General features: G+C 35.7%; 1 protein-coding gene across 2 annotated transcripts in view; it reads right to left on the bottom strand.

The window, feature by feature from the left end:
• Positions 1-9,588, bottom strand: part of cacna1db (calcium channel, voltage-dependent, L type, alpha 1D subunit, b) — an 81,697-nt gene extending 72,109 nt beyond the window's left edge. The window contains exons 1-3 of one of the 2 annotated variants that reach the window (XM_036212646.1): positions 9,238-9,588; positions 6,654-7,122; positions 5,318-5,423 (exon numbers count right to left, since the gene is read on the bottom strand). In XM_036212646.1, the coding sequence (XP_036068539.1) occupies positions 5,318-5,423; positions 6,654-7,122; positions 9,238-9,265 (603 nt within the window). In that variant the 5' untranslated portion in view covers positions 9,266-9,588. The remainder of the gene's footprint in view (positions 1-5,317; positions 5,424-6,653; positions 7,123-9,237) is intronic. The other variant, XM_036212647.1, reaches the window with a different exon arrangement.
• Positions 9,589-12,479: the final 2,891 nt, after the last annotated feature.

The following is a 12,479-nucleotide window of genomic DNA, read 5'->3' on the forward strand; positions in this document are numbered from 1 at the left end:
CCACCCTGGCTCTGCAAGCACCATTCATTTGGTGAAGACTAATCCACGGCCCGGCTTAATGCCCTACACTTCTATTTCTCTGTCTCACACACACACGCATGCATGCACACACTTTCTCTCCCTTCTTGCAACCTGTAAGCCTCGTCCTCACACACAATCTCTTGCACAAAATAAAGCTCACTCTTAATCTCACATGATCACATAGATTCACAACAGGCGCATTTCTTTATGGAGAGCACTTCCAAGATCAACCAGTCCTGAACACAGAGTTCTTCCTACAAAGAAGGAAGGCTCCACTAGGAATGCATTTCTCGTGTTTACAAATTCTTCACTGAAGAATGACACAGTAAATTCAGCTCGGGAATTATGAGCAAAATAAAAGTCATCAAATTGTGTTGTGAGAAATATGTAGTTTATAATGAACATTTTTCATGGTTTCATTATTATAATTAATAACTGTTTTCAAATGGGGCCAAGAACAGTTATCATTTATAATATTTAGACAGCTGTTAACTAAACATACAAAAATCTGCATTTTGAAGGAATAGCAGCAAAACAGCCAGCAGCAGGGGCGGAGCTATGGGGGAACTAGGTGGGGCAGCTGCCCCTGCAACAAACAGCCCAAATTTTGAGTGAATGTTATTGACAAACATTAATAAATCATCAATATGAGCTTCTCAAGGTATTGCAGAAATAAAAACATTTTTAATGAAATCTTGAGCCTCTCGAATTGTTTGCTTCAATGATTAAACAGTCTGAGATGCATATTTTTTTACTGTCTTTTGCAGTGGCCTTCTACTCAGCTGTTGACAATAAAAGCCTTTGGTTAGTCTATATATTTCTTATGCTTTTGAAAACAAAAAAACTTATTGTAAATTCAACACGTAATGTTAAAAAAAGAAAAATAGTGGTACTATTCTTAGTTACATTTTCTATGTTCTTTTACAATTATTGGGGCTGGAGCAAACAAAGTAATATTTAATAACAATTCCATAAAAGTTATTAGTAACCCAATTTTTCCTCATTTTTATCTGAGTAAAACTTAAGATGCTGTTTTCCTACACAACTAGTTGCTAAGGTTACAGTGTGGTCTGTCTGAAAAAGCTACAGCATTCAACATAATAATAGGTACAATGTTGTACGCAGCTGTTTTAAAACCCAAATCATGAAAATATTTCAAAATGTAAAACAAGTAAAAGCAGGAAGGAACAGTTATTATAGCAAACACAGAGGACAAAAATACGCCTGCTGTAGTTTATAAACCAAAAACAATGTTGATCCACCTATTAAGATAAATGAATACAATGAATTAACAAATCAAGTTAATGTCACTGCAAACCCAATCTCCAGAATGTTTTTTGAGTTTATGAAACACAAAAAAAACAAGAACAATTTGTAATGTATAATTAGTTTGAATTTAGCTATGAACAATGTTAAAGGATTTTTTTCTTTTTTTTGGACTTCATATTAAAAGGGTGACTAAAGTGTAACAACCCCATATTATAATCTAACTTATAGCTCAACTATTCATTTGGTCTCCATGATCAAGAATTTTAAGAAATAGCACCCCTTTATTTCCTTTTTTCTCATAATTTCCACTTGAAGATTAAGAAACACGATGAGAAAGGACTCAAACTGCTGCACTGAACAGTCTTTAAGCGTGTGGGTGTACTTTTCTGAGGGGTCAGTGAAATATTACAAAATATGCCATCATAGGTGAAAAAAAGGCTTGGTATTACAGTCAAACTAATTCAGTTTAATTCAAAAATTCTCAACTAGATTGGTTTCCAATTGAACAAAAAGTAATAAAACTAAATTATTAATCACATTTTATACTCACTATAATTTTATTTAGGTTTGAAAATCAGTTTTCACTGTTTTTAATCTATTTACATAGATTTGTGGATTTTTTTTTCTTTTTAAACAATGAAATCTTATTATTGAAAAAGAAAATAAGCAGTTTTAAAGGAAAACCAATTAAAAACCCATTCCAATAAAAATCACGTTTTTGGTGTTTTAAATACGTTCTTGTAGCCTTTTTCTCAGAATGTAAGACATATATAAAAGAATTTAAGATTCCTTTATTTGCGTTTGATCGGGATCAGATAAAAGCCCAGGATTTAATAAAGCTCTGGTTTGTGACATAGCAACTACCATGGAGGGGCCAAAGTTGCCTTTTTTCTACAATTCTGATGCATCCACTTGCAAACAAATATATCCATTGAGGTCTTCATTTTTCTTATCTGAGCTGCTATCTGGATCAAAACTGTACATCTAAAGAGCTCCATTTTTTTTTTTTTTTTGCACCACTAGTATTAGCTTGGGGTTGTGAGATGCTATAAGCTAGCAGGAGAGAGTGTAAACAAGCAGTCCCTGTCTTAAAATCAACACAGGCTTCTTAATTTTGACTAAAAACTCCATAATCATAATTAAAAGACAAGAGTGAATAATTTTACGAGAGAAAAACATAGTTGGAGTGGGACTTTATTGAATTTGATTAATCTATAATGCATATACTAAGAGCAGATTAATTAATATTGAATAACTTATTTCTAAGCTCAGTCATAAACTTAAGACTTCCAAAGGAAATTGTCTTATTTTCTGTTTCGCAAGAAAAATCATTTTATGAAGAAAGTTTTTCAAGAGCAAAATATTCTAGAAAGATGTCTCGATGACAAGATTTTTTTAAGAATTCATTTTCCTTAAAGATTTTTTGATTATTTAAAAAAAATCAAATTTTTGACTTATTTATAGGGAGTCTGCTTTTGCACTAAACTACAACCTTTTACAAAAAACTTTGTACTATAAGAATTGCTTTCTCAAGGATGATTCTGCTAGTATAAGCAATTTTTTAAAGATGATCTCCTTATCAATTGTCTGCAATTTGCATTTTATTAATTAACTTCTACTGTAATAAACACACAATATATCAATTACTTGAGACATTTTAATGCAAATATGTGTCATTCCACTTTGGCTCCAAAATTACCTTGATTTAGCTTCTACATAACAGCTAAAAAAATGTTTTTTTTTTTCTTTGCAGGAAATAGGAGTTGAAGATGGAGCAACGCACAAAAACCTTTTTTTTTTTGGCAAAGAACTAAAACTATTTATATGGTAAATGGTGCATATTTATTAGAGATGTAAAAGTTGTTAGATACTGATCAAAAAATCAATCAGGCAGTGGGAGTAACAGCATTATCGATTGGGATGTAAGAAATAGATACATATTGAAAATTGATTGTTTGAAAACCACAGATATGAACAAGATTATGTTGGTTAGAAGGTATAAAATCAATCAAGACGTATGAAAATAATCAATTTCTGGCAAACTCCAGTTTCTCTTTCTGTTTATTCTTTGCCAATTTGGATTGGGCCTCAGATGTTTACCATCACTCTGCTTTGTTTTCTGCTCTTTGCAGATCTTTTATATGCAGGAAAATCTGTGACTAATGTGACAACTGCTACACGGCAGGTCTGCTGTGCAAAGAAATCAGAGGGTTCGAATAAACATTTAAGTTTTGTCTAACTAAAAGAGGCAATGGAAATGTGAGATACAGCATCCTAAATTCAGCAAAAAAAAAAAAACCTTGTGGTTCGTACTTTGCAGATGACAGACCACAGACACAATTTTTAAAAATCCTCACACCTACTGTACTGTACATTGTGTGGTGAATGATGAGGGAAGACTTGGACAGTGTGAATAATCCCCATCTGTTGGAGGAACATGCTGTTTTCCTGTATTCTTCTCCCACTAGCTGAAACAAACACACAATTCCCTGAGAAGCTAAAAAGAAAAAAAAAATCTTTTCCAGATAATAAACAAGTGTTTGCTCCAAATGTCCTCTGAGGACACTGCAAGTTTGCAGGATTAAGCTGCAAACCAGCATCTTAACTGTTCTTTTTAACAACACAATCAGTTGTGTTGTTGTGTGGCAACACAATACTGATATGCAGTGGAACAAACACACCTCCACCCCTCTATGAACTGCTGAATGGTCACTCCTCCGCTCAGTCCCTCCACCGAAGGTGGCGAGGAAGCAACGAAAGAGGTCAAAGGAAAAAAAATAGTGGAATTTGTGGCCACTAAAATTCAAACAATCTTCATCACTTTGTATTTCTAAAATTCTCCTTAAAATGTACAATTGTACAGGATTTTATTTTTTACAGGATGACCCCACTTTTAATGTAAACATGAGTAGGACAGCACAAGGGTTAATGTTGCTTTTCGTTCATTAAAACCATTTGTTTGTGTGATTTTACAATCAAATGCTTCAAAATCAGAACCTTTGGTAACACTTTAGATGAGGTACTGTAAAACACTCAAAATAATGTTTCATAGACAATGGCCAAACTTTAGCTGTTAATTAATGTTAATTAACCTTATTTGGCTTATTGTGCTAATAAATGTCTTACTAAAACCCTATAAGGACATTAATAATGTTTGCTAATGTGTTGATAAAGCTTGTTAAGGAATCTTATTATAAAGTGTTACCCAAAATTTTTTATACTGTCGTCATGTCAAAAAATTATCATCTCAATTTTTTTTTAAAGTGTTCTCTTTGCACATTTCAAGGCCTTCCAGCATGAAAAATATGAACAAAAACCACAAAACTACCACCAAGCAAACACTCAGAGGAAGAAAGTTTTTGTTACTACATCCTTAACCAGTTTCAGAATACTATGATATATAATCTTAATTCTTTTAAAAGCATGTTAATTAATGATTACTGCTTTGTTTAGAGTTGTTTGCTTGGTAATTACATGGGCAATAAACAGGTCAACAGCTTTAACACACAGGTGGGTCACCTGCTCTGTGTGTGTGTGTAAGGGTGTAAAGAAAGGTTGCAGTCACACACCAGAAATAGTGTGTGTCAACAGAACAATGAAACCTGACACATCAATCCAAATATTGCCGGGAAAGTCCTGTGACGAGACTCGCATATCCAGCTAATCACCGTGCAAAAGAGGGCAGCCTTTAAATCCCGCCGGGGACACAAACAGCCGACGGGATGAAATGTGTGCCTCACACAAAAGCAAAACAAAAAAAGGACTTTCACTCCTTATCTGACAAAACCTTACAGATAACACATTTTTGATCAATCAAGAAAGGAGTCAAATAAAAAAAAATTAATAATGAAATAAAAATATAAAATATATGATATTTGTGTATATCCAGTCCCCTAAGTTTCTTTTCACCACAATGGAATAGAAGAACTTCAAAACAATCATTTTTCTGCTCCACACAGATGTCGAACACAGAAGAACAGACAAATGCTGTTAAGCATGCTTCAGTCAATATACATGATGCACTCACCAGTTCCTGGTTGGTGGAGTTGGAGTCATCTCCAGGGAAGGGGATGTAGATGGCTAAGGCCACACAGTTGGCAAAAATAGACAGCAGTATAAAGATATCAAACGGTCTGAATGGAGGCTGTTAAGAAATGCAAACGCAGTGAAAGGTAACATAAATCAGTGTCGCTGAAATCAAACAGAGAAAGAAATAATCTTATTTTAAAATTTAATTCATTAAAATTAAGTAATATATGATACAATAATTTTAAAAATGGTTAATGTAAAAAAAAGCACATTGACACTTCCCTTTTCTGTAAAGACTAAGGAAAATCAGGTTTTTACCATGTTCTTATGGCCTTTTTCTCGTGATAGAGGACATATATAACAAAAATTAAGTTCAAAACTACGTTTGAGTATTTCTTTGTTCAAATGATTGTGAATCAGGAGCAGACAAAAAAAATTGGGTTGAAAAAAAGCACATTTGTGAGGCTGGGCGAGCCACAAGCTCCCTGCTCCGCTCCATTCTGGTACATCCACTTGTAGACAAAAAGATCCATGTACGTCTTTGTAGGACTGGACAGCGACAATATTGCTCACCATTTTTGTTGCACCCAAAATGTTAAGTTGGGGATGTGAGAAGCTATAAGCTAGCGAGATGTCAAGACATATAAAAAAAACATATAGATATATAAAACAGACTAAAGACGGGAAGTGGGGGCGGGGTTGCTCCATGCCAACAGCCCCACCCACAATTCGGAGACAAATTTATATTGAACTACTGCCACTCTGTGGGAACTGTCCTAGAAAACAATACTTTTTTTGACTAAAAACAGCAAAATCACAATTAAATGACCACTGGGGACACTTTTACAATTAATTTAAAAGATAATTTGAGTGGGACTTTAATTAATTGTTAAGGGCTTTCCCCTAAAAGAATTCAGGTCAAGCAGAAAAAATTTGATGTTCCAAATGACAATTCAACATCATTCCACTAGTCAAAGAACAAAAAATAGTAGCTCATTTTCAGTTTGTTGTACTCCTAAACAAAAGAGTTAGGGTGTATACTTGTTTTGTGCGGGTCACACTATTAATATTTTGCTCAAAAACTACAGCTGATCTTTAAAAAATGAGAATATCTGTAAAAATATAATTATAACCAGGAAAAATTCATCCTGACTTGACACTCGAGATGCATTTCAAAAAGTTCCCCAAAGGTAAAGCATTTGCCTTTATAAAGCAAAGTTCATTCAGGCAATCTTCTAAGATATCTGATAAATATTAATATCTACACACTTCAGATAAAAACACTCACGCAGCCATTCATTCCATAAGCCTTCCATCTCTGGACTGAAGGATACTTCCACTCCACCAGGCTGATGCAGGCCCTGCGAATGGGGTTGTTGAGTGTGAGGCAGAACAGGGCTCTGGGTGGCCGGCTGTTGGTTGATCCTCCTTGTTTTTTGCTTTTGGCATACTGCTGCCTTTTCCTTTGTGCCAGTGATCCCACGGGAGGAGGTCCACTGGGGCAAACTGAGGGCCGGGAACTTATCTCTGGCTTCTCGACGTCTTCCTGTGCCTGTCGAGCAGCGGTGATGGCAGCGTGCCAAGCGAGAACCGGGCTAACAGCGGAACCGGCACCTCCTGGGCCTTGAATACTACTGTTGGCCCCGAGGAGGCCGTGAGCGGACCCAACCGGCTTGCCGGTGCTCGCCGGGGGCTGGAGGGGCTCTGGTGAGGGGAGCTGCTGCAGATGGGTGTGGCTTTCTGACCAGAGAGCCGAGGAGTCTGTGGAGGCAGTGGTCCGATTGTTGTTGGCATGTTGTGCCCCTGCAGAGTAAGAAAAAAAACAAAATACTGAGAATGGAAGATCAATGGAAGATCAATTAAGTAAATCTCGACATAATTCCTAAAACATTAAGATATAACTATGGATGTCCCAATCAGAACTTTTTGTACCCTATCCGATATATTTGATTTTGATACCAATAATGAGACCCAATCCAACACTTTTGTAAAATATTTTTAAAAAATGTTACAAACTGATCCAGGTTGGTCCAAATTTTTATTTTATTCACGTGTTTTCATCTTTTAAAAACTTAAACAGAGCATTTCTGTGAAGTAGGTTGATCAATCAAGTAAAAATAGTGGAACTATTAACTAGAAAAAAATGTTAACAAAACACTAAAGACAGGTAATATTTAGACATGTGAGAAAATTCTGAAAGAGTACTGTTAGTTCCTTTAGAATTATAACTCTTTTTTTTATTAATTCTGATCCATGTTTACATGAAAATAGTTGCAGTACAGCAGTATGGTAATCATTAGTTATGCAACTAAGTTTGGTGACTGTAGCTTTAGCATCTTTACAACATTTTTGATCATATCTATTAAAAATTAAAGCCAAGGACTTTCTCGCATAACTGTTGTTGATGATGAGTTTTCATGACTAGCTCAGATCAATGTAACTAAATCTTGGTTGTTTTTGAGAGATTTTGTATTTAATTCAAGCCTGCTTTGCAGCCATTTCACTGTGGTCTCTTTGTCGGTAGCACATCTCATTAAAACGAACAAAAACCCAATTTTTTTCTTTTAAAAGTCTTCGTGGGTCGTCGTTTGTGTTAAGGCAAAAAGCAAGAGACACTTGATCTCAGTTTCAAACATTTATTAAAAGAGTTTAAAGCACCCCAACTCTGTTGCTAACTTTACCAAACTGTTTTTGTTCCCCTTCTGCTCAACCTAGTGCCGTATTCTGCTGCACTTAACAGCAGTAAAATACCTTGATCCATTCATGAAATGAAGACTTCTGCTCAGGCAAGCTTGAAAAACACGACACTGATCGATTTCTGTGTGATCGTATCTAGACATTTACATAAAGAATGTGAGATCTGGGAACTTATTAGCCGTTTTACCCCTTATCCTCAAATATGATCTTTTTATTTATATTTGTGGTGCCACAGAACTGTTTACCACAATTTCACTAATGGTTAAACAGTTACGTATCAGTAAATGCACATTTATGGAGGATTTTTTTGTAAAATAAAATGTGTTTTTATGTCTTTTGAAGCCAAAAACTTAAAATTTGCACAAAAGCAAAAATAACAACAGTTTACTAAGTTATTAGCATAACTCTGTTAATGCTAATTCAGATGCTTAATTACTGGATGTAGCTCTGCTAAAGCAACAATTCATCTAGTAACACATATTTAGGTGGTAAAGAGGATTAAAAAGGTACATTAATGGTGATGATTTTTACTTTTCACAATAAAGTGATGTCTTCTTGAATCACTCGCTGAAAATGACAGCATGAGCCTAATGAGAAATCCAAAACGGGTTGACAGAAAAAGTGCAGAAAGAATGGTTCAGCAGGACAGTATGAGGGAAAGACAGTGAGGACACCCTGCATGGCTGAGGGAGACAGTCATTAAAATCAATGCAGACCATGAGGGGGAAAGACAGTGCCCTTGACACAGTCAGTCACTGCAACTGCACAGCATCAAAGAAGCCAGCATCAGTCCATCAACACCAGCTGTCCTTATTTGTCAGAGTTTTCTTTGATATCTTTTATTTTTAATCAGTTGAAGGCAAAAAACACTAATTAAAAACTTTTTCTCCATAAAATCTGAATAGTTTCTTACTTTATCAAGTGTGAATTACATGAAAAACTGCCAAATGGATTTAAAAAAACACAATAATAATACATTTAACACTCTTTTTTTCCTGAGAAAAAATCCTTTCCTAATTGATTCAATAGCTAAACTCGAAAAAACAGAAAAAATAAAGATAAACATCCACAGCACTGAACATCAGAAGCGGCTCAGAGAAAAGGCGCAGAGATTAAGCAGATTTTAAGAGAATAAACCAAACGAGCGCTCCTCTCCGCTCCTCTCGCCCCCTCAGCGCTCCAACTCTCCTCTGCCCGCGCGCGCGCGCACGCGGCGTTTACCTTCAGACTGTTCATCTGCTTCTTGCATCCTCGAATCCACATCGAAAAGATCCGTTTTAAATCCAACTCATCGTTGGAAGAAAAACACCCGACGACGCGAAAGTGGACGGAGGCGCTAACCGGAATCCTGACATGTTTTCCGCGCGCAGAAGCTGACGGGAGCGCCGAACATTTTTTCGCCACATCCGGGTGCCTGGCCGCAGATCCGCGGCGTGTGCGAGAGGACGCGCTCACTACACAGCGGCCGTCAGTCCACTGCTGTCAGTTATTCCACTGTGGCGGAGCAATGCAGCCGTAATCTCTAGAGGCGGCATTATTCTGGCATCACTCTTCATGTCAATGCACTTGTTGCTTAAGAGCAGCCATCCTTCCTGATGTAAACATACTTTTAACACAGATTATGATTTACAGTAGGAAAAAACATATAATTTTGAGAAAAAATTGAAGAAAATAGAGGTTAATTGTTGTGTAACTAAAGCCTTTTGCCAGTGTTTGTCCTCAATTTTATTTAAAGGTACAATATTTTAATTATTTTTATCCCAAATAAAGTCTAATGAATGAAACTAAACAGAAACAAGTCATTTTAGCTCTTGATTCTACTTTTTGGTCATTTCAACAAAAACATAAACACATCCCCAAATGTAATTGATAAAGCCGAAATCTCAGGACTTACCCCTGAGGGGTCTTCCCCTTATAATGAACGGCATCCAGTCACCTGGCTCCTCTCTGGGGCCTCATAGCCCCGTTTTCTGGGCCAACTCTCCAGCAGTGTGAGAGGTAATGACTTGTTTCAAGCTCTACGGGAAGGTTACCCCTGATTGGATTACCTGTGCCTGTATGCAGGATGAAACTGCTTCATGGTAGAGCGTAATCCCCCAACAATAATCCCTGCACCAATGTTCTGTGAGGCAGGTAGCAGCAACACTGGACCAAAACAATTATCTATCTGAACCCTAAAAGCCTATGACTGACCCATAACGAGCAAGAGGGAACACACATGGAGCCTATAGATAGTGTCATTTAAAAGTTTGATGCAGGGCTAAAGCATAGTCAAAAATGCTTGTGGTTCCTGCTAACAAACAAAAATGGTTTAAATGTATTAAACTTTCTATATTTTGTTTTTATGACATGCCTTATTGCTTTAGTCAGGGGGTGTCAAACTCAGGGGGCCAAAGCCCATACACATTAGATCGCGGGCCAAACAGGAAAAACATTTATTCAACATATTAAAAACATGTTAAAACTTTTAAAGTATAACCTTTTTAACATAAATATGAGTAAAAAAAACAGCTGGGAAAATTATTACAGATCAACTTGAACCTTAAATAATTTTCAATATTTTACACTCCATAATAATATATTGTGTCAAAATTATACAAGTTAGAAATAAAGTAAATGTTAAAACCAAAAAACACTCAAATTTATTTACTTGTTAGTCATTTCATATATATATATATAAGTATTAAACTTATAATTACCCGAAAAGATTTTGTTCTCCATAAAATATATCCTGTCAAAATTTTATTCTGGCAACATTGGTGTTCAGCAAAGCAGCTGCCACACTGTATGATGGGATTTGTAGTCTATTTTACTGTGATGGTAACAGACACATTGGGCCTGCTATCAAGGAATTGCAGGATATCACTCCTTTTGCTTATTTGGGCGGATTAGGGTTTAAATTTGGGTTGTATTTTGTTGTCTGGCTATTTTACTCTGTTTCGCCCTTAATTGTTTTAACCTGTTAGGTTAGAAGTGATTCAAACTAAACTATCAGCCTCCATAATCATTGTTTTGCTTCATATTAGCAAGATAACATCGGGTTGTTAATAATAAAAATATGAAATGATCCGGAGGGCCGAACATTACCCCGCGGGCCTGATCTGGCTCCTGGGCCTTGAATTTGACACGTGTTTTAGTCTGTAGGCTCAGATCTTTTAAAAAATGAGGCCTTTTTGTACAACTTTTAGTCGAGAGTTTACTTTTTTTTTCCCGGCTTCTGCGAGACAAAAAATTATTTAGTTAAACTTTAGCTGGTAGTTCAATGATTAATTGAATAATTTATTATTGCAGACACAAGGTCCTAATGAAACATGCAAAAGAAACAACATTCATAAATGGTACAATAGAATATTTTTTTTTTTTTTTTTTTGCTTTCAGAATATTGATTAAACTTATCGTTAAAGGTCAAAGAAAAAGGTATTTAGTAAATTACGTTTATTTTAATGTTTCTAATCATCTTTATTTTTACATCACTTTTTGTATAGCTTTCAATTCATAGTGTTTTCTAGGAGCCTCAAAGCCACAGCACACTCATCAATGCTTCACAAAAACATTGGAAATATATCTTTCACAGCTGGAAAATCTGTAAATTCTCAATTTAATAGGTTCAACGTGCTTTTTTTGGAGAAGTAGAGCTAAGAATACAAATGGAATCATTTTACAATTTGCTAAAACTTTTCTGTTAATGTCAAATGCTGTGGTTGGGACAATGACTCACTCGTTTACACAGGTGCATCCAATTAGATGCCTGATTGGAAGCACCTGCACCTTTGCCTTGCTCAATGGTCCATGGTTGAGCCATAGGTAAAATGAAACCCAAGTTCTCAAAAAACAAACATTATTTTGAGTGAAAGAATGGAATGGCCTGCAAGCAGTTTTGACTTAAACCTCACTAAGCATTTGTGAGTTTAAAAAGTATTTAACACAATCTGATTTAGGACAAATTCTGTCTAAAAAGTCCAACACTGCCCACAGCTGACCTGCTAAAGGAGAAGATATGCCTACCAGATTGTTGTGACTGTAAAATGCTCATAAATGCCAAAGGGTCCTGTCTACTAAAGTAATAAACTGTTAAATCTGAATATGTGGTTTTTTAACTCCACTGAGCACAACATTAAGAGTACATGGAAGAATGAAAGAAACCATTTGACGATAGGAAAAAAAAAAAAGGATGGGCAAATATTATAGACAAGGCCCACTTACCCAACTCTGCTATTCATTCCACAAATTTAAATGCGATATCATTTTAAGGGTCCGACTAGAATTTTAAAGATACTTTAAAGAATATTTGTTGAAGTAAACACACAGTATAATGACTGTGCTGGAATTTGGGTCACAAAAAAGTTTATGAGGGAAATAGTGTTTATTGTTCTTTTTCCAATGAAAAACAATATCATAAAAAATAACCAATTGTAAACCAGCCAACTAACGAAGAAACAAGTTTCAAACTACCTACTGTATTT

This window comes from Oryzias melastigma, linkage group LG7 (assembly GCF_002922805.2).
Source record: "Oryzias melastigma strain HK-1 linkage group LG7, ASM292280v2, whole genome shotgun sequence".
Taxonomy (NCBI): Eukaryota; Metazoa; Chordata; class Actinopteri; order Beloniformes; family Adrianichthyidae; genus Oryzias; species Oryzias melastigma.